Source organism: Camponotus vicinus, unplaced genomic scaffold (genome assembly GCF_025532165.1).
Source record: "Camponotus vicinus isolate PSW18456_S1 unplaced genomic scaffold, iyCamVici1.0 SCAF_1, whole genome shotgun sequence".
In the NCBI taxonomy this organism is placed as follows: Eukaryota; Metazoa; Arthropoda; class Insecta; order Hymenoptera; family Formicidae; genus Camponotus; species Camponotus vicinus.
The window spans coordinates 11,788,957-11,812,310 of NW_028141945.1; the positions used below are offsets into that span (position 1 = coordinate 11,788,957).

The following is a 23,354-nucleotide window of genomic DNA, read 5'->3' on the forward strand; positions in this document are numbered from 1 at the left end:
TCTTAATATAAATAAACTTTATTGCTCATTTGGATGGATTTACAAGGATCTGACTTATAAGACATTCTGTGTGGATATTTTGACGATTAAATATAATGTCTATATATATGTATACTACATAAGTGTAATAAGTTGAGTGTACAGCATTGCATTGCAAAAATTGAAGAAAATCATTAAGGATATTATATGTTCTATTTTATGATTTAAATATTATATACAGGGTGAGCCATTTTAATTAACGCACGCAATTATTTCGGAAACAAAGCATTTTAGAGAAAAATGTTTCAGACAAAAGTTTTATGGTTTCGAGGGGGCCATAAGATGGTATCATTGGTTTGACCTTGAAGAGTTATTTGAAGGTCACATGAAGGTCACCTTCAATTTCTTAAATGGAACCTACTATTTGTCATTGCATATTCTTGTAGCTTATCTCGAGAGCTTTCCAAAACACTATAATTAAGTACCTTTTCGTTAAGTACTTTTTGAGTTATGAGGCTTGAAATAATTTCTTAATTTTACATAAACCGTAAAATATTCATTTTGTAAAGAAAACACATAGTTGTTTTTAAGAAAAAATATGGAATTGTTAATTGCAAATTATATATTTTTTCTTCAAAACAACTATGTGTTTTCTTTACACCAGTTGATTCCTCTCATTATTTTGTACGTAAAAGTATTAAGGTAAGATAATCGAAAAATGAATATTTTACAAAATATTTTACGGTTTATGTAAAATTAAGAAATTATTTCAAGCCTCATAACTCAAAAAGTACTTAACGAAAAGGTACTTAATTATAGTGTTTTGGAAAGCTCTCGAGATAAGCTACAAGAATATGCAATGACAAATAGTAGGTTCCATTTAAGAAATTGAAGGTGACCTTCATGTGACTTTCAAATAACTCTTCAAGGTCAAACCAATGATACCATCTTATGGCCCCCTCGAAACCATAAAACTTTTGTCTGAAACATTTTTCTCTAAAATGCTTTGTTTCCGAAATAATTGCGTGCGTTAATTAAAATGGCTCATCCTGTATATATATATATATATATATATATATATATATATATATATATAATATTTAAATCATAAAATAGAACATATAATATCCTTAACGATTTTCTTCAATTTTTGCAATGCAATGCTGTACACTCAACTTATTACACTTATGTAGCATCCGCGTTAGTTTTAAACGATTTTTGTTGCGATTGGGATGAATCTCACATGAACTGGATGAGAAGGACGAATAATTATATCCGCTTTTAACTGGATATTTTTCAAATACTCAACGGGTTCCAAATAAAAATTATGCACCAAAGGAGCTACCATAGCTTTCATTTCCAAGAGACCGTATCGTTGACCTACAATACCAAATTTATTAAAAATGATTGACATAAGGAGAAACAAAAATTGCAGCCAATTTACCTATGCAATTCCTTGGCCCTGCACTGAAAGGTAGATAAGAATAAGGATGACGATTCTCTATTTTCTCAGGCAAGAATCTATCCGGATCAAATACTTCTGGATTTGGCCAAAAATTGGGATCTCTGTGAAGTGCGTAGATATTAAGCACTAAGGTCGTTCCAGCGGATACGACATATGATTCTGGAAAGCATGTTATAAAATTAAAAAATATTAAAATTTACAAAAAAGGATATTTCGAGAAAAACGAAATGTACATAATGTATTCTTAAAATATTAATACATTAATATTATTTTATTTCATAATATATTCTGTGCTATGTAACATATTCAAAGATATATATAGGAAAAAAGTGATTAATTACGTAATTTTACATCATCTCCAGTATATCGTGATAATGTAGGCACGCTGGGATACAAACGTAACGCTTCCTTTAAACATCTTTCTAAATATGATAAATTTTGCAGTGATCTCATGTTAAGTTTCCCTCCATTCTCTTGCATCACATTATCGACTTCAAGCCTCACACGCTCCTATGTTATCCATAATAATTAAAATATATTTCTTAATATTCTACTTTCTATTTACATAGATGTAAATAAATTCTTAAAAATTAAAATAAAAAAATAAAGTGATACACATATTTACTAATATTGAAAAAATATATTCTAACAAAAAAGAACTTGACATTTAAAAATTGTAATTTAAATAATGTATCGCAATATATTTAGAAATAGATACCTGAATATCCTTATGTTCAGCTAATAGTAATAAAGTAAACATTATACCCGTCGCTATGGTATCATGACCCTGTAATCATCATCATATCATCGTATATTATATGTGCTTAGATAATGTGTACAAAAAAAGATTAATAAAAAAAGATTACAGATACGTACTTCCAACATAAAGGTATCAACTTCCTCTCTGATGTCCAAATCAGTTAAAGAATATTCTTGAGATGCCGCTAATAAGAGGTCCAACATGGCTAACCGCTTTTTTTTAACTAGAAAAAAAGCATATTAGGAACGAACTCATTTTTGCGCGTCGCACCTTAATTTTTAAACATGTTTTTAAACTTGTTTTTGATTAAAATTCAAACTCTATTACAAATAATAATGATTTAATTTTACAGCAAATATGTTGTACCTTTACGTGTGATTATATTTAGTATAAATACTATAAGTATAATTTATAATATTAGATTGCGCAATCAAATTTAAATTAGGAATTCTAATCGTACGTACTTCCAAACACCTCGACATCATTTGTCGCCGCTTCTTTATCACTTTCAAGGTTTTTTAAGTATTGACCATTGGTACGTTCGTGATAAATTTTTCTTTCCGCAATAATCTACGTACATGGGTACAAACTTTTACAGTGATTTTTTAATATTAATAGTAGTGTAATTTTAAATGTAAATATTTGAAGGATTTAAATTAAGGTTCTTTATATTACCCACTTTTTTCGTAAATCCATGCAATATTTTTAGGATTTCCTTTTGCTTTCTTCCTTGTGATGACAATGAGAATATCATATCGTTGTGAAACCAAGGCCTGAATGCTCTAAACAGTAATTCAATAAAGTTATATAATTGCAATAATAATGTAATTTTATAAAAGCCTTATTTTTAAAATGTTATTTAAACCCATCCTAACATGTCAAATCTTTAAATAATCATGTACAAGAGATTAAAAATTTTAAATTATATTTGTTACGAAAAAGATAGAAACTTTTAAAAACATTGTACTTTTGTTTTAGTTATAATTTTTAGATTAAAAATAATTTCTCCTTAAATCTTATTATACATTTCATTTTTTTCTTAATTTTACAACATGTCCTTTCCCATCTTTTTAACATTTCAAAATAATTTTTATTTTATAATGAAATATTTAGCAATGAACAATACATTTTCATTGCAGTTTGCTCGTTTAAACGAATTAACATCCTTTATTAATTGTTTATCTTCTTATAATTAATGTGTAACATATTTATGAGAGATCTTTTAAGATATTATTAAAATAATTTTGATGTAAATATATATATATATAAACAGTAAAAAATTGTGCGTCCATATTAAAATTTTCTTGTATTACCACGTTTTGATTAGTACTTTAATGTAAAATTAACATACAACTGATATGTTATTATTTTTATAACGTTTTCATATGTTACATTTATGTCAACTTCATAACTCAACACTTTGTATATGTCTTTTAGAAATGAAATATTATTTTGAGTATTTTTAACATAATCATTTTAAACAATCAACATGTCTCAAAGTCAGTTTAACATTCTAAGAAAAGTTGAAGTGAATCTTCAAATAATGCTGAACTTTGGTATACAAAATAATCAAATTTCCTAAAATCAAATACTTCTATTACAAATAATTTAAGTTAAAATAATTACTATAATATGTTAATGTCCTACAACAATTATTACGAGTTATTGTAACTATTTTTTCATGTAACTTTTAATTAATTTGTATGTTATTTTTACATTACACTTAAAGTCATAATAACAAAAATAAATGTAAAGTATTGTGTCAATTATTTAACATTTTTAGTTTGTCAATAAGTAACACACGAAGAATGAGTTATTTTAACTTAAAATTTAGAGTGGACTTTCTGGGACATGTGAAAAATGTTATAATTAATATTTTATTTTTTACTGTGTATATGTATCAAAATCATATCTTGAAAGATCATAGATATATTACATAATTATGTATATTTACTGCACCCACATAAATTACCTATAAAATATCAATTCGATCATGTCGTGAACTGCATTTCGATATTGTTGCTGGAATTCGCCGAGAGTTCGTAAAGAGACACCCATGGCGGTTTCTACAAATACATTTATTATATAAGATATAAATAACAGTCAAAGATTATTACAGCTGAATATTTAATAGATAGCTTTAAGTATAAAAAACCAGATATTATTTATCTGTCCATCTATCGAAACATGTATAGGAAGAAGTTATCTTTTTTATTATCTTATAATCTTAAAAAACGATCTCGTTCAAAATGAAATTCCTGCACATAACGTACAATGAGAATTTTACAAAAGCCTTACCGCATATCGCGTTTAGCGTATGTTCACTAATAAATGGCAATAAATCCTTTACTACTGTCCCTCCAACATCCATCAAAGATTTTGTCATGCAATCACCCTCTTTGATCAAGATATCAACAAATTGATTCAATATGTTAAAATGGAACGTAGGTGTTAATATCTTTCGCCGCGTATGCCACTTAATTCCTATAACAAAACAAGATACTACAATAAAATACAAAAACAAGATACTACAATAAAATACAAATAATATTATGTAAGATTACTGTCAGAAAGACAGTAAATAATATTATTACCCTACATTTATTTTTTTATATTACGCACGATATTATTTTATAATCTTTTGATTACTTACCTTTGCTGGTGAGAAGTCCTGTGCTGAGCCAAGGATGCAATGCGTCATAGAAAATACCTTTTTCGATATGGTTTGTGCTACTTAATATCGTCTAAAATCACCGAAAACATGTTAAAAAAGAGAAACTGTTCATTATATCTCATTGAATTAAATACGTAAATAATAATTGTATCTTAAATTTGTATCTAGTCTCATGGATTAGGGATATTCTTTCTTATTATCTTTTTAAAAAATATATTTTTCTGAGTAAAAATCTTCTTATGAATCGCAAGATTTCGAAAGCTAGTTAATTCGTAATGTCTATGGAAAATTGAATTTCTTTTATTACCTCTAAATCATCTGGATGACAGATAAATACCACAAAGATGAAGAAACTCCAGCATTTAAAAATAGGATAATATTCATTAAATAATGTACAGTGGAGCTTCCATTTTTCTTCTGAAAATTATATTATAAATATTAATGTACAAAAATTTTGATGGGATTAAATTTATTTTCAACATTAGTGCATCTTTACTCAAATACGTTGGAAAAATAATAATAAAGAAAATGGTATTTTATAATTAAACAAATAGTTATTGTGACGAAAAGTGCTCAGATAAGAAATCTATATGTAATCTTGATAAGTATATTTCAGAGTACATGATTTATGAATTTAACTTGTATAAATAACAGATCATTTGTTAGTAAATATACATAGATAAAAAATTTTGTACCTGCTGAAATATGGAATTGGAACACATTGCCAACAATCGGTAAACCGGGTGGTCCCGGTATAAGTTTAATGAGTCGCCAGTTTTTTTTATAATTCATGTAATATTTACTATACAAATATATCAATAAAATAAACATACATAATACCAATATAGTAAACGTCATTCTGATATTCTTGACTGTCTAAATAATCTGAACCTTCTTCCGTTTATTGTTTTTTTATTCTTGGATCATATGTATTACATAAATATTTTTTGATACATATAAAAGATATTTGATTTTCGACAAACTTGGCAACTATCTTGATATTCTAAAGAATATTAATCCTAAAGAAAGTGAGAGAGAGAAAGAATAAAAGATCATTGTAATACATTAATCGCATATTTCTTTGTAGTTAATAATTTAATCACAAGCTATAAAAAATATGATAAATTTATTCATTCCAGGAAAAAATATTACATATGCACTAAATTTGTTAATCAAATAAAAAATTTTTTAATCTGCCAATTTCTTGCAATTGTTTCTCTATTGTATAATATAAAATTTCGCGAGATTCTATTGCAACATATTAACTGCATTTAAAAGCATTATAATATTAGGATGAGTGTTAACATCATAGATCTATTATATGTCAAATCTTTAACATAAATTGTTTCTAGTATTTTTATAATTTTATTTAATCTATAACTGTAAAAAATGTACTTAAGGTCATGTCACACTATCCGATTACAGCTCATTTATGTGCTTATTTATAAATATCTTAAATCAATAAAAATACTTTTATTGGTATGCAATGATACAAAGTTGTAATAAACCGAAGTTATAAAGTATTTAAAGTATTTGCAAACTCTGTCATAAACAAATAAATATTTTGAAAACTTTTTCTGTTTAAATATTATTATATATTAATATTATAATATTATTAATAATTAATATATAATATTATTTAATAAAATTTTAGCAATATCAGATAAAACTAAGGATTCTTGGTAAAACCACCATGTTTACGCTAATTAACTAGTATTAAACACTGAAATTTTGCAAAAGGATGTTATAAAATTTTATTTTGTACAAATATTATAAAGATTACCTGATAGATTATATGATGCGACGATCAATCGAAACACAATTCAAATAATTAAAATGAAATTACAAATTTCGTTATGGAAATATATAATCCAGTGCAATAAATCTGCGCGAACTAATAAGATAAATGTGAGGCTTATATTTATAACCGTTCTTCAGCTAAAGAACGTATTAATCATCAGATATTATTCTTAATGGGAGGGGTCCCTTTTGTCTACATTCCCGATTGTCAACTGCTTTATTTGCGCACAATATTTTGCCGACAGCTTCTTTTGCCTATATCCCGATTACCTACAAGTATTATTGCATACACGAGAAAAATGAAAATACGGAAGTAGGATTGCACATAAGACATTGTTGCTTACATGCACATTGCACACATGATATTATTGCACATATTAAATAAGAAAATTATATTAATACTTTCCACACACGACTTTATTGCACACATGCTCATTGCACATGTGATATTATTATACACAAGCAGTTGGCAAACGGAAATGTAGGCGACTGAAGCCCTTCCTATTCTTAGAATCTTAGAAAGTACATGTATATATTCTATCTTAGAAAGTACATGCGTAGATACAGTATCTTCCGCCCCCCTGCGGGAGGCTCCACTTTCGGAAGATATAACCCAACCCAACCCATGTCCATGGTATGGGGTATACCTCGCTTTGCATAGAAAGTTATAAACCCATATTATATGTACATATAATAATATATATACATAGTATCAGATAAAAAATATGTTTTATTTATAAAACTTCTTTTGTTTATAACTTTTAAATAAACAACGTGCGCCGACTAAAACCTTTTGAATATTACTCAAGGTCATCACCTTGACAATATATGTCAAGATTAAGGTTATCCGAGGTGGCTCCCCTAAGCTAAATAATTACCATAAGTTTTGCATTTACATATATCATTAATCTAATGAGTCGATTACGTTGTGTAATAATGATTGACATTGAAAGCAAGATAAGAATAAGCATATCCGCTCATGGAAAAATCCGTAAAATAAGATATCTGTTCATGAAAAAATTGTTCAAAAAAATTGTTGTGCAAGAGAATATTATTGAAGTATATGTTTATTGCTTAAGTCTGCTTTTTTGTGTATAAAACTAATCATTTGAATCATTTTGAATATATTAAAATTAAAAACATGTTACAAACGAATAAAGTTATATAATGTCTATAAATGTATTTATTTCCAATCGACATAATTTTCTTACATATATACGACGTATTGCCTACGATGAACAATTCCAGACAAGATTAGGTCATCAGAATCCGTTTATATCAAGAGACAAAGTTGTTCTATGTAAAATTTTCATAGTGTATATCAAAGTGTATATTTTCTATCAAGGCATATTGTTTTTATATTATTATATTAAATAACCGCACAGGTAACAATACTATTTTCTTATAATATAAATTTTTAGAAAAATTTTTATTATAAAACAAGTAAATAATTTTAAAATGTCGATAAAATATATTGTATACTTTGCTACAACTGTATAGTTATAGAAAATATAATTATATCAAAATTTTCACAGATTAATTATTATTTTTATGACATTATTTTTTAAAATATATTACATTAATACTATTACATCAATTTCTCATAACATATCATTTTTATCGTGCATTTTTTCTTTGGATACATAGTTTGATCATATTTGATTATAACTTTTTATTATTATTTACGGCTTTCACCACCTTAAGTTTATGGGTATCGCCCGATAATTTAATCTGTAACGATTTATTTATTTTCTTTCTTATATTGTACCAGTGATAAGAATCCACAAATGGATCGAAATTGGTCGAAACATTTGGTCAGGTTAATTACACTGTTGGAGAAAAATCACTAAAACATGTAATGGTTCTTTCGTTGCTAGGGATATTAAGTACTTTTGTCACCAAAGATTTTTTTTATAAGATTCCCCTTCTAGTAATATATTTCTTTTTAAGGTCAAGGTTAAGCTTAAGAGAATATAAGTCATGTAATACGAATAAATATACTAATCAGTTTATTCTGCGAGAAAGATATTATTCCATAACATACACGTAACTCGATAATAAATACAATTTAACATTACGCATCGTTTACTGCGTTCAAGCTCAAATTGGTCCTTTTTTATTATTAATTTTTCTATTATAAATTATTAGTTTGGAGCCTCTACTTTTATATTTTAATTATTTATATTATATAAACATCAATACACAAATGTTCTGATTAGATTTTATTTTTAATATTATCTTTATTCAAATATGTTAAAGACAGATAAATAATAATAAAGAAAATGGATTATAAATGGTTATTAGAAAGAAAAATGCTCAAATATTTTACATGCAATAATCTTGATAAGTATTCCAGAATAGAAGATCTATGAATTTAACTTTTGCTAGATGACAGATTGTTTGTCAATTAATGTAAATAGATTAGAAATTTTTTTACTTGCCTGCTAAAACTTGAATAAACTGCTGTTACGGTCAGGCCCGGAGAAGAATGGGTCAAAAGAAAGTCATAACAATGATATTTTCCCGGAGTCGTGCGGTAAGAGGAGAACGTCTCGGGTCGAACGAACCTTAAGGTCCGAAAAAACAGGTAAACGACTCCTTCTTGAGTCGCTATCCTGTTTCGAACGTTCGTTGGTCCTCTTTTCGGTAAGAGAATCTAAGCCCCTTTTAGACGTGGCGAGACCAAATGCAATCTTTAATGGCCAGGAATGAGAGCCGGGAAGTTAATGAATAGAAACGTTTATTAGAAAATTTTAAATTTATTCATCAAATCGAATTTAAATTAAGACATAAGTAACATAATAAATTAAATTTTATAATTCGATTTAATATAATTAAATCTAGTTTACGACGGTATCATGTTTAATGAGTGTATGTGTGATTTTTCGCGAGTGTTACATTAGTACGGAGGTCATCAGTCGAATAGAATGGGGGTTGATTCCAATTTTATCTTTATATTCGACTGGATATTACAATAATTTTAGCGCGATAGAAATAGCAAAATTTTAATTGTGCGTGTGCGTGTGCGTGTGCGTGTGCGTGTGCGTGTACGTGTGTGTGTGTGTGTAGAAGATGAAGGAGAAGAAGGAGGATTCCATTAAAAGTCAATGCCTTTTAAAATTCGATTCGATTTACTTTTCCGTATCTTCTCCCTCGATTACGTTTTAGATTAACAAAATTTGTTCAGGTGTCTATTTGTCGCCAGTTTCTTACTAAGGTTTCGAATTTTTGTAAGATTTATCTGGCTATTGTCGATTAGATTTTGTCGGTTTGGGTCGGCTAAATTCATCATCGATTTCTTGTTTTCCTTCCTGATAAGTTTCGAAATGTTACTCTTTCTATTTAGAGGGAGATCTATATTGTTCTATCATCGATATATTTGTCTATTTCCCTGCCTGGTATTTTTTTATCTTCAGATAATTATTTGTTAATGGGATCGGTGTTGCTTCATTGTTAGTATTTTTTGCGTGTTTTTTCGTAATTACTCATTTACATCATTTATATATTTATCTGATAATGTAAAAATGGTTATAAGATCATTTAAAAGTCAATAAAAGTCTGTGATTGAAAGCATTGACATAAAATAATGATTGTTTCCGTTTAACATGAATCTATTTCAAAATCGAGATATCAATATCAATATGAACAAAATATGAGGAAGAAATTTCTATATAAGTATATGATTAATATATCTCGTCGATTAAAAATTCATTTCAAAGGAAAAGAAATTCGAGCTACAAGAAAATAAAAAACAGAAAATAAAACGTAGAAGTCTACCAGCTCTACGAAGACATAGATATTGTCTCTTTCGTTAAAATTGGAAGATCAAGATGGCTGGGACACATCAATAGAATGGAAGACAATAACCCATGCAAGAAAGTCTTCAAAAATAACATTGCCAACAAAAGAGCCAAGGGCAAACCAAGAAACCGATGGTGGGGCGCGGTGAGAGATGACTTGGAATAGTTGGGAATAAGCGATTGGAGAGCGAAGTCAGAGGATAGAGATGGGTGGAGGTCGATTCTCGATGAGGCCAGGGTCCTCTTTAGGACTGTAGAGCCGTAGGAAAAAGAAGAAGATTGCAGCAAATGGAGAAAGTAACTAAAATTGCAATCTATCTAGGCGTTCTTCAGTCGTCGAAATATATTTGTGCTATACTCCGCGACATTTGCATATGACATGTGCATCCTTTCGCGGAAGAAAAATACTCATTTTCATCCGATGCGATATTCGCGAGCGATACATCAATGATTTTTTTTTCCAATAACGATAACGAACCGCAATAAGAATTCTTTAAAGCAAGTTTTGCGCGGAAACCGACAACGACAATCGCCGTGCAGCATCATGTAAGATGAGCAGATTTCCTTGGGGTGGATACCGCCATCGGATGAGCATGAGAAGAAAGGAGAGAAATAAAAAAAAATGAACGGGCAATATCTATATGGTATGCGTGATTGTTATGTGGATGCAACCGAGAACTTTTAGCAAGGAGAACCAGCGAAATTTTTTTTTATGTTCTGATTTAGCGAGCATAAAAATTGCAATGTCACAATTGCAAAAGAGCGAAATTAAGAATTATTTTATTTGAGCAGAGTGCGTTGGAAAAAAGAAAGTGTATTTATATCAAATATTTAATATATATATAGGGGAGACCGGGGACAAAAGTAACACTTTTTGTATTATAGGTCACTAATTAATTATCGTTAGAGATATAAAAAAAAGATTATATGTTAAAAAACTCCATTTATTGCTCTATTATTATATACCTATGTTTCAATCTCAAATGATAAATATTTAAAGAGTTATTATAGCTTTTCGCAAGTACGTTGATTGTTACTTTTGTCCTGGGGGCCGGGGACGAAAGTAACATAGTCTGGGGATGAAAGTAACAGTTCTTATTTTCGGGAAAATAAAATAAATATGCCTTTTTTCAATTTAAGGCAACTTTTATTATAATCTTTTATTAAGCAAGATAACTTTTATTATGAATTTGTATTATATTATATTAAAATAAAAAATAAAATAAATATTTATTTTTATCATCTTTAAAAAACTTAAAAGAAATAACCTTTGTTAAGCAAAATAATTATAAGTAATATCATAAAATAATTATACTTAATATCACATCAGTTTTGTACTTTTCTAAGTCTAAATAATAGTTTAATTCTAAATAATAGTGTAAAAATTGTATGATAACTACTTATACAAAAGAGATTGGTATCTATTCCGAATCACAATTATGGCATACGTAATAAGAATCGCCTTCGGTACAGTTATTATGGGACCAGCCCCTTATACTTTAAGCATTAAAACATGTTACTTTCGTCCACAGAGTGTCGTGTTACTTTCGTCCCCAAACACATTTTTTAGAATAAAAGTATTATAACCTAAATATGATGCAAGACTTAGCCAATCAACTATAAAAACTTATGAATACATTTTAGAAGAGTACACCGGCAAATAATTACGTCAATATACAGGGTGTTCTTAAAAGGTCTCGTCAAACTTTAACCATAGATGCTACGTATCAAAACAAAGCAAAATGTCCATATAAACATGGGTCCGGAAATGCCCCCCTTCTGAGATAACACAGGATGAAGTCACGTATCTTCATAGGCCTATTTGGCTCAATCACTGTAGTAATGATTTGCATCAGATAAGATGTTCAAAGTGGTCACCATGAGCAGCAATGCACGCTCCACAGCGTCGCACCATGGATTGTCGAACATGTTCGAGAATTCCGGGAATACCCCGAATTGTGTTACACCCATCAACAATACGATCGCGCAGAGCCTGTCGATCAGGAACTGGTGTAGCATAAACAAGACTCTTGAGGTATCCCCAAATGAAAAAGTCCGGAGGATTTAGTGATTGAGCCAAATAGGCCTATGAAGATACGTGACTTCACCCTGTGTTATCTCAGAAGGGAGGCATTTCCGGACCCATGTTTATATGGACATTTTGCTTTATTTTGATACGTAGCATCTATGGTTAAAGTTTGACGAGACCGTTTGACAACACCCTGTATACACTTTAACTAGGCATAGATATAAAAAACTAAAATCGGGGCGTATGCGTTTGACTATATAGTACAAATTATTCAACATATTGTGTAGTTTAGTAGGAGGCTTGTTACTTTCATGACGCTGTTACTTTTGTCCCCGGTCTCCCCTATATATATATATATATATATATATATATATATATATATAAAATTAATATAAATTGTACAAAAATATGTATATTTTATATTAGGCTATTGTATTATTTATTATAAAAGGTTATTTATCATAAAATTTATACATATATATTTTCTTAATATGAATAATAAAAATTAATAAAAATTAAATCGAAATTGGCAAATAAGAGCGCAGCGCGATAGTTCGAGCGCAGAGAAGAAACAACACTTTCTTCTTTCCTTTTTATTATTCGTTTATTTAAAAAAAATGAAAATAATTACATTAATAGCAAACATGAATAAACTAAATTATTGTACATTTGGATGGAATTACAGGGATCTGACTTATATAGGACATTCTGCGTGAATATTTTTTGACGATTAAATATAATACCTATATATATAATATCATTTTTAATCATATAATTGAACGTGTAATATGCTTCACGATCTTTTTCAATGTTTGCAATGCATTAACTTGTTACACTCATATATCATCCGCGTTAGTTTTAAACGAGTTTTGTTTGCATGTGATTGGAATGAATTTCACATGAACCGGATGAGAAGGACGAATAACTAAATCCAATTTTAATCGGATATCTTTCGAATATTCAACGGGTTCCAAATAAAAATTATGCACCAAAGGAGCTATCATAGCTTTCATCTCCAAGAGACCGAATCGTTGACCTATAATGCGAAATTTATTAAAAATGATCGACATGAGGAGAAACAAAAATTGCAGCCAATTTACCTATGCAATTCCTTGGCCCTGCACTGAAAGGTAGATAGGAATAAGGATGACGATTCTCTATTTTCTCAGGCAAGAATCTATCCGGATCAAATACTTCTGGATTTGGCCAAAAATTGGGATCTCTGTGAACTGCGTAAATGTTAAGACGTATGATCGTTCCAGCGGATACGACGTATGATTCTGTGAATAACATATTATAAAATTAAAGAGTATTAAAATTTACAAAAAACAAGTTATTTTGAGAAAAATAAAGTATACATAATGATATATTCTTAAAATATTAATGCATTAATCTTATTGTACATTTGATAACATATACTTAGTATTACGCAACATATTTAAAGATATATGTAGCAAAAAAAGTGATTAATTACGTAATTTTACATCATCCGTAAGCTTCCGTTCTATTAAATGCACGCTGGGATATAAACGTAACGCTTCCTTTAAACATCTCTCTAAATATGATAAATTTTGCAGTGATCTCATGTTAAGTTTTCCTCCATTATCTTGCATAACGTTATCGATTTCAAACCTCACACGCTCCTATGTCATCCATAACAATTAAAATGTATTTCTTAATATTCTACTTTCTATTTACATAGATATAAATAAATTCTTAAAAATCAAAATAAAAAAATTAAATGATATACATATTTGCTAATATTGAAAAAATATATTGCAATAAAAAAGAACGACATTTATATTACTTAAAAATTGTAATTTAAGTACTGTATCGCAATATATTTAGAAATAGATACCTGAATATCCTTATGTTCAGCTAATAGTAATAAAGCAAACATTATACCCATCGCTGTGGTATCATGACCCTGTAATCACCATCATATTATCATATATTTAATGTGTATAAAAAAAGATTAATAAAAAAAGATTACAGATACGTACTTCGAACATAAAGGTATCAACTTCCTCTCTGATGTCCAAATCAGTTAAAGAATATTCTTGAGATGCCGCTATTAAAAGGTCCAACATAGCTAACCGCTTTTTCTTAACTAGAAAAAAAGCATATTAGGAACGACTCATTTTTGCGCGTCGCGCTTTAATTTTTAAACATGTTTTTAAACTTGTTTTTGATTAAAATTCAAATTCTATTATAAATAATAATGATTTAATTTTACAACAAATATATGTTGTACCTTTACGTGAGATTATGTTTAGTATAAATACTATAAGTATAATTTATAATAATAATATTAGATTGCGCAATCAAATTTAAATTAGGAACTCTGATCGTACGTACTTCCAAACGCTTCGACATTATTTGTCGCCGCTTCTTTATCACTTTCAAGATTTTTTAAGTATTGGCCATTGGTACGTTCGTGATAAAGTTTTCTTTCCGCAATAATCTACATACACGAGTACAAACTTTTACAGTGATTTTTTTATATTAATAATAGTGTAATTTTATATGTACATTTGAAGGATTTAAAAGTTTTCTTTCCGCAATAATCTACATACACGAGTACAAACTTTTACAGTGATTTTTTTATATTAATAATAGTGTAATTTTATATGTACATTTGAAGGATTTAAATTAAGGTTCTTTATATTACTCACTTTTTCCGTAAATCCATGCAATATTTTTAGGATTTTTTTTTGCTTTCTTCCTTGTGAGGACAATGAGAATATCATATCGTTGTGAAACCAAGGCCTGAATGCTCTAAATAGTAATTCAATAAAGTTATATAATTGCAATAATAATGTAATTTTATAAAAGCCTTATTTTTAAAATGTTATTTAAACCCATCCTAACATGTCAAATCTTTAAATAATCATGCACAAGAGAATAAAAATTTTAAATTATATTTTTTACGAAAAAGATAGGAACTTCTAAAAACATTGTACTTTTGTTTTAGTTATAGATTTTTTGGTTAAAAATAATTTCTTCTTAAATCTTATTATACAATTCATTTTTTTCTTAATTTTACAACATTTATAACATTTCCCATCTTTTTAACATTTCAAAATAATTTTTATTTTATAACGAAACATTTAGCATAAACAGTACATTCTCATTGCAGTTCGTCCGTTTAAACGAATTGACATTCTTTATTAATCGTTTATCTTCTTATAATTAATGTGTAATATATCTATGAGAGACTTTTTAAGATATTATTAAGATCTCTTTTAAGATAATTTATATATATATATATATATATATATATATATATATATATATTAAAATCATATTTTGAAATATCATAGACATATTACTTAATTATGTATTTACTGTATCCATATAAATTACCTATAAACTATCAGTTCGATTATATCGTGAATCGCATTTCGATATTGTTGCTGAAATTCACCAAGTGTTTGTAAAGAGACACCCATCGCAGTTTCTATAAATACATTTATTATATAAGATATAAATAACAGTCACAGATTATCATAGCTGACTATTTGATGAGCAGTTTTCAGTATAAAAAACCGAATATTATCTATCTCCATTGAGGCGATACATTATATAGGAAAAAATTATTTTCTCACCTTAAAAAATAATGATTTAAAATGAAATTATACATAACATAACATACAACTATACATAACATAAAATGAGAATTTTACAGAAGCCTTACCACATATCGCGTTTAGCGTATGTTCACTAATAAATGGCAATAAATCCTTTACTACTGTCCCTCCAACATCCATCAAAGATTTTGTCATGCAATCACCCTCCTTGATCAAGATATCAACAAATTGATTCAATATGTTAAAATGGAACGTAGGTGTTAATATCTTTCGCCGCGTTTGCCACTTAATTCCTATAACAAAACAAGATTGCGATAAAATACTAAATAATAATATGTAATATTATTATCTTTATAGTTTAATGTTTATTCATCAATATTTAAGTAATATTATCATCCTATATTTAATTTTCTTATCGCACAAAATGATTTTATAATTTGTTAAACCTTCTTCTCATCTAATTTTCACGGTAATTGCAAGTATTAACGTAGATTTAATAATTATTTTGTAGTTAAATCTTTATAAATTAGTAGACAAGAATAAATTAAAATTAATTAATAATTCTATTATGTGATGGTATTTGATTTGACTAAAATATCTGTATATTTTTATTTTATTATTGCAAGTATTAACGTAGATTTAATAATTATTTTGTAGTTAAATCTTTATAAATTAGTAGATAGGAATAAATTAAAATTAATTAATAATTCTATTATGTGATGGTATTTGATTTGACTAAAATATCTATATATTTTTTGACTAAAATATCTATATATTTTTATTTTATTGAAAATACATGGATTATGGCGAAATTATCCCAGTATGATTAAAAATTGCATTTTTTGAAATTTATTTTTATAATGAAGTAAAAAGGAAATGAGTTTATCGTTTAAAATAATATTCAATTCTAATTGTAATATTTTGCTCGATTTTTTTGTTATGAAGGCATGTCGATAATAAACTGTAAAGTATATATGTTTCTATATTAACGTAAATAGGTTACCTGTGCTGGTGAGAAGACCTGTGCCGAACCAAGGATGTAACATGTCATATGTAAGAGTTTTTTCGATGCGCTTGGTGCTGTTTAATATCGTCTAAAATCACCGAAAACATGTTAAGAGAGAAATGATTCATTATATCACATTCAATTTTAAATAATTTGTAAATAATTTGTTAATGACATCTTAATAAATTTCTATCTAGTCTCATCGATTAGGGATATTTTTTCTTATTATCTTTTTAAGAAACATTTTTTCTGTGCAAAAATCTTCTTATGAATCGCAAGATTTTCTAAATCTAATAATATCTATAGAGAATTGATTTTATTTTATTACCTCTAAATCATCTGGATGACGGATAGACACCACAAAAATGGAAAAACTCCAAACTTTAAAGATGGGATAATATTCATTATGTAATGTATAGAAGAGCTTCCATAGTTCTTCTGAAAAATATATATTATAAATTTTAATACACAAAAATTTTGATGGGATTAATTCTATTTTCAATATTAGTGCATCTTTATTCAAATACGTTGGAAAAAGATAAATAATAATAAAAAAATGGTATTTTATAATTAAACAAATGGTTATTGTGAAGAAAAGTGCTCAGATAAGGAATCTATATATAATCTTGATAAGTATATGTTTTAAAGTGAAAATGATTTATGAATTTAACTTGTATAAATAACTTGTATAAATAGATCATTTGTTAGTTAATATAAATAGATTAAAAATTTTGTACTTACCTGCTGAAACATGGGATTGGAACACATTGCCAACAATCGGTAAACCGGGTGGTCCCGGTATAAGTTTAATGAGTCGCCAATTTCTTTCATAATTTATGTAATATTTATTATACAAATAATATATCAATAAAATAAACATACATAATATCGATATAGTAAACATCGTTTCTTAATCTGATATTCTTGACCGTCTAAGTAATCTGAACCTTCTTCCGTTTATTGTTTTTTTATTCTTAGATCTCGTGTATTACATAATAAATATTTTTTGATATATATAAAAGTAGATATTTAATTTTCGATAAACTTGGCAATTATCTTGATATTCCAAAGAATATTAATCCTAAAGAGAGTGAGAAAGAGAGAATAAAAGATCATTGTAATACATTAATCGCATATTTTTTGTAGTTAATAATTTAATCAAGCTATAAAAAATATGATAAATTGATTCATTCTAGGAAAAAATATTACATATGTAGTAAATTTGTCAATCAAGTAAAAAAATTTTTAATCTGCCAATTTCTTTCAATTGTTACTCTCCTATTGTATAATATAAAATTTCGTGAGATTCTATTGCGACATCTTAACTGTGCATTTAATAGTATTATAATATTAGGGCGAGTGTTAACATCATAGATCTATTATATGTCAAATCTTTAACATAAATTGTTTCTAGTATTTTTATAATTTTATTTATTCTATAACTGTAACAAATATACTTAAGGTCATATCACAATGTCTGATTACACAGCTCATTTCTGTATTTAATTATAAATATCGTAAATCAATAAAAATACTTTTATTGGTATGCAATCATACAAGTTGTAATAAATCGAAGATATTTAATCAAGTATTTGCAAACACTTTCATAAACAAATGAATATTGTGAAAACCTTTTTTTTTTTTTTAATTTTTTCCTGTTATAATATGTTTCCCCTATGACATATAAATTATATAATTATCGCGACTGCTTAAAAGCGTTTATTTCTTTTTTTTTTATTTAGCTAATTATCGCGTTGTATCCATGCGTGTAGTTTTCAAGGTGAAGCAAAGTTCACTCTCTGCGAGAATCAAAATAAAATGTACATGCGTGGACGCAGTGGATTTTGTCTCCCTGCGGGGGATTCCACTTCCGAAAGATATAATCTAACCTAAACCTATTTCTGATTTAAACAAAATTTTAATTGTAAATGAATGAATTCGGCAGATATTCATTTTGTAAAATGTACATGATATCCAAACATTGAATATAATTCGCGGAAACTTATTTATTAATAATTTTTTAATAAATGACCAACGGCTTTTGAATGTCACTCAGGAGAATGATCTTGACAACATATGTCAAAGTCAAAGTCATATGAGCGGTCCCCTTTTATGCAGGTTTACTGACAAAACTAACGACTTATGATATTTGGAAAAATTTCTGTTAATACTACATGTTTACATTAATTACGGTATTAAACACTGAAACTTTGCAAAAGAATTTTATTTTGTACAAATATTATAAAGATTACCTGATAGATTATATGATGCAACAATCAATCGAAATACAACTCAAATCATTAAAATGAAATTGCAAATCTCGTTAAGTAAATATATGTATAATACAGTACAACAAATCGGCACGAACTAATGATAAAAATCTGAAGCTTATATTTATAACTGTTTCTCAGTACAAGAGCGTATTAATAATTATAGTTTTCTATTTTAAGAAGCACACAGTTCAATATTTTAATTAAAGACTAAACATATTTTCATTTACATTTATCTGAGAATGTTAAAATAATTATGAAATATTTAAAAGTCAGACGTGAAATCAAGAGCATTGATTTAAAAAACAGCGATTGTTTCCGTTAAAATGAAACTTTTTCAAAATAGAGATATCAACATCTTGATATTAACAATATATAAGGAAAAAATTTTATTTTTTTTATCAATTTTTACATCAAATCTTCTAACAGTTCGTCAATTCGAGAGATCAATAAATAAAAAAGAAAGAGAAACTCGCATCTGGCGATTATTTAGTAATTTATTGCTTCAAATTTTCTCTAACAAATTCAACGAATGACGTTGCTATTTTTGAATTTTATTTTATTTTTAATAGTTGCTTTTATCGTTTTCGATAAAAGCAACTATTAAAGTCGAACGATTCAGTCACGTGTTACATTTCGAGAGAGATTATACTCATAAGAAACACGACAAGAGTGTGATTGCTTACGATTTCGATGAGATTTGATATTGTAAAAATCAATTCTTTTTAATGGAGTGTTTCACTGTAAGAAAATAAATAAAATAATACATATTTCTCTTAATTTATCTAGATAACATTCAAAACTATTCAAAATTAAAAAAAATACTTGCGCCAATTTTTTTGTAACATACCTCGTATCTCTCCCTGTCCCTCTCTCTCTTTACATTTAACAAATCCTAAATTTTTTTTATACTCATAATTTTTATTATATTTATTATTATTAGATGAAACATGAAAGTTTGATTCAATAAAAGACTAATATAAGAGAACAATAAAATCTCTTTGTTTAGTTTCTATGTAATTAACAGATTTAATCTACTGCCCCATGTCCATTTTAACCAGAATAAGCATAATATCAATAATATTTATCTCACATTTGCAATAAATCAATAATAGAATATCAAAGAGTACCAAGATCTTAGTTCGCTAAATACAAAAGTTTTACATTTACATATCAATAATGAGTCGATTAAATTGTGTGATTACAATGATTGACTTTGAAAGCAATATGATAACAAAATAAGATATCATGTTCATAAAAAATTGTTCAAAAGAATTGTTTTGCAAGAGAATGTTATTGAAGTAAATTTTATTGCTTTTTTGTCGATAAAAATAATGTTATTTGTTTTTAAAATTGTGTTTATTAAGAACAGTTTAAACATTTTAAACAAAAATACGAGCACTATAAAATTGTACTATTTTTATTTAACACGTTTTTGAAATATTAAAAAGTTACATAATGAAAATAAGATTCTAAGCTGATAAAATATGAGAAACAGATATAAAAGGATTCATTAATAGTAGAATATATTTAACGTAAAATATACACATTCATATTAATTTATTTTATCAGATATAACATTTTGAATACATTAAAACATGCTAAAAGTATGCTGCAAACAAATAAAATTATATAACGTATGTAAATTATTTATTTCCAATCGGCACAATTTTCTTATATATCACGTCTTATACAGGATGTCCCGAAACTAACGCTTGATATTTTAAAGGCAGATTCTCTGGCCAATTTAAAAACGATTTTTCCTCAGCGAAAATGTCGAGGGAGATCATTATTTTTTGCATATTCCCAATTTTTGTCATCATGTATCTTTCTAACTAAGCCTAAAATTAAAATTCTATTAAAGTAAACTCTACCTAAAATTAACTAAAGAATGTGACTTTATTAATATTTTATTCCCACACTCACAGAAAAGATTTCTAAATTTAATGCTATTACACTTCTATCATAAAATAGGATCGATATAGCGCCAATCATATTTTTTATTAAAAAAAGAATATTTTAATCTTAAATAGAAAATTCTTAAATCTAGAATAAAATGATCCTGATACTATCTACAAAAGACGACAGACGCATATCGATTTCACGCAACTACTGCGAAAAAATTGTATTCTTAACTTAAAAATATGCCACTTATCTTTAGAATATATACCACTAAAATAGGCGCTAAGAGGATACTCTTAAGTTAAGAAGATCTTTTAAAGAGATATTCTTAATACACAGAGAAAAATATTTTTTTGGATTTAATAAATTTTGCTGAAGTCAAATAAATTTAATTATTGGTCTAAAAGTTTTTTCCGCCTAATTTGAAATAATCTGTTTAATATTCTGAATCCCAACAAGGAATCCAGATTATTAAATAAATTATTTTAAATTCAACTTGAAATTAAACTGATAAACAGTGATGTCAGAAAGAGGATGCGGCTCAAATGCACACAGAGAACCTGTGTGTGAGCAGCGTCCTCTCTTCCGCATCACTGCTAAGGTGGAAATATATACTTTAGATCTTATGTTAATACAAGTCCTTTATATACATTTCATGGTAAATATTGAGTACGAGAAAAATTAAGAGTGGTGTCGCCGCATAGCGGCAAATGAAGAAACATGTCGCGCACACGAAAATCGAGTTGCGGCGTAGAAGTCGTAAATTAAGAATATATTCTTATTTATTAAATGGCGCTAATATCAAATTATTCTAAGTGCAAGAATATATAGCTTAGATTTCTTTATATTATTCTTGTTTCCAGACTATAAAGACAATCTTATTTAATTCGAGAGAGAAGAATAAGAATTATTGTTTTAGTTTTAAAATTGTTTCATTTTTATACTACATAAGATTGTGACCGGATTAAATGTGTCAAGAATATTTTTTGTCTTGTTATCAGAAATCCTTTCTGAGAGTGCATAAGCCTTAGTTTGCGAAAAACCCTTTATTTTCAATCGTTTATAACTCGAAAACTATTAGTGCCGCGACATTTTCGCTGAGGAAAAATCGTTTTTAAATTGGCCAGAGAATCTGCCTTTAAAATATCAAGCGTTAGTTTCGGGACACCCTGTATATCAATTTTCTTATATATTTCATATATCACGATAGATAATGTGTTGCCTACAATAAACAATTCCAGACAAGACTAGGCCGTCAGAATTATATCCATTTACATCAAAAGACAAAGTTGCTGAAAAATATTAAAATATATATTTTCTAAAAGGTATATTGTTCTTAAGGTATATTGTTTTCATATTATTATATTAAATAACCGCATAGGTAGCGATATTGCTTTCTTATAATATAAATTTTGAAAAAAAATTTTATTATAAAACAAGTAAATATCTTAGAAATATCAATCTTATATTTTGCTATATTACAGAAAATCTAATTATAATAAAATTTTGTCACAGCTTAATTATGATATTATTTTTATAAAATATATTACATCAACACTATTATACCAATTTCTAATACGTATCATTTTTATCATGCGTTTTTTCTTATCATACGTATCACGTAACATATTTATCATGCGTTTTTTCTTTGGATACATAGTTCGATCATATTTAATTATAATTTTTTATTATCATTTGCGATCACATCATTATTACGACCTGTGCCCGTCATATTGTGACTTTTAGTTTGTGTGTATCGATCGATAATTCAGTCTATAACGATTTATTTAATTTCTTTCTTATATTGTATCATTGATAAGGATCCACAAAAGGATCGAGACATTTGGTCATGTTAATTACATGTAATTCGATAATAAATACAATTTAATATTACGTACCATAATTATTAATTTGGAGCCTCTTTTATATTTTAATTATTTATGTTATAAACATCAATACACAAATGTTCTGATGGGATTGATTTTATTTTTAATATTATCTTTATTTAAATACGTTACAAAATAGATAAATAATAATAAAGAAAATGGATTACAAATGGTTATTACAAAGAAAAGTGCT

The 23,354-nt window shown here is 27.3% G+C and overlaps 2 protein-coding genes across 5 annotated transcripts in view; both read right to left on the reverse strand.

Annotated features, from left to right (window-relative positions):
* Nucleotides 1–1,113: 1,113 nt before the first annotated feature.
* LOC145974731 (cytochrome P450 4C1-like) lies at nt 1,114–6,764 on the reverse strand. The gene is made up of 13 exons (XM_083104756.1): nt 6,662–6,764; nt 5,574–5,897; nt 5,186–5,295; nt 4,858–4,948; nt 4,503–4,688; nt 4,177–4,270; nt 2,884–2,986; nt 2,669–2,774; nt 2,321–2,427; nt 2,163–2,231; nt 1,786–1,954; nt 1,424–1,603; nt 1,114–1,359 (listed from the first exon to the last, which is right to left on the reverse strand). The coding sequence occupies exons 2-13, from the start codon at nt 5,734–5,736 to the stop codon at nt 1,187–1,189; spliced, it is 1,551 nt and encodes a 516-aa protein (XP_082960882.1). The 5' UTR covers nt 5,737–5,897; nt 6,662–6,764; the 3' UTR covers nt 1,114–1,186.
* Nucleotides 6,765–13,255: 6,491 nt separating this feature from the next.
* The window catches only part of LOC145974699 (cytochrome P450 4C1-like), a 44,853-nt gene continuing 34,754 nt past the window's right edge, over nt 13,256–23,354 (reverse strand). For 2 of the 4 annotated variants that reach the window (XM_083104708.1, XM_083104723.1), the window contains exons 2-13: nt 17,845–18,184; nt 17,432–17,541; nt 17,101–17,191; nt 16,205–16,390; nt 15,874–15,967; nt 15,183–15,285; nt 14,866–14,971; nt 14,511–14,617; nt 14,366–14,434; nt 13,982–14,150; nt 13,608–13,787; nt 13,256–13,543 (exon numbers count right to left, since the gene is read on the reverse strand). In XM_083104708.1, the coding sequence (XP_082960834.1) occupies nt 13,344–13,543; nt 13,608–13,787; nt 13,982–14,150; nt 14,366–14,434; nt 14,511–14,617; nt 14,866–14,971; nt 15,183–15,285; nt 15,874–15,967; nt 16,205–16,390; nt 17,101–17,191; nt 17,432–17,541; nt 17,845–18,007 (1,578 nt within the window). In that variant the 5' untranslated portion in view covers nt 18,008–18,184 and the 3' untranslated portion in view covers nt 13,256–13,343. Of the gene's footprint in view, nt 13,544–13,607; nt 13,788–13,981; nt 14,151–14,365; nt 14,435–14,510; nt 14,618–14,865; nt 14,972–15,182; nt 15,286–15,873; nt 15,968–16,204; nt 16,391–17,100; nt 17,192–17,431; nt 17,542–17,844; nt 18,185–19,355; nt 19,439–23,354 lie in introns of those variants that run through there. The other 2 variants (XM_083104715.1, XM_083104733.1) reach the window with 2 other exon arrangements.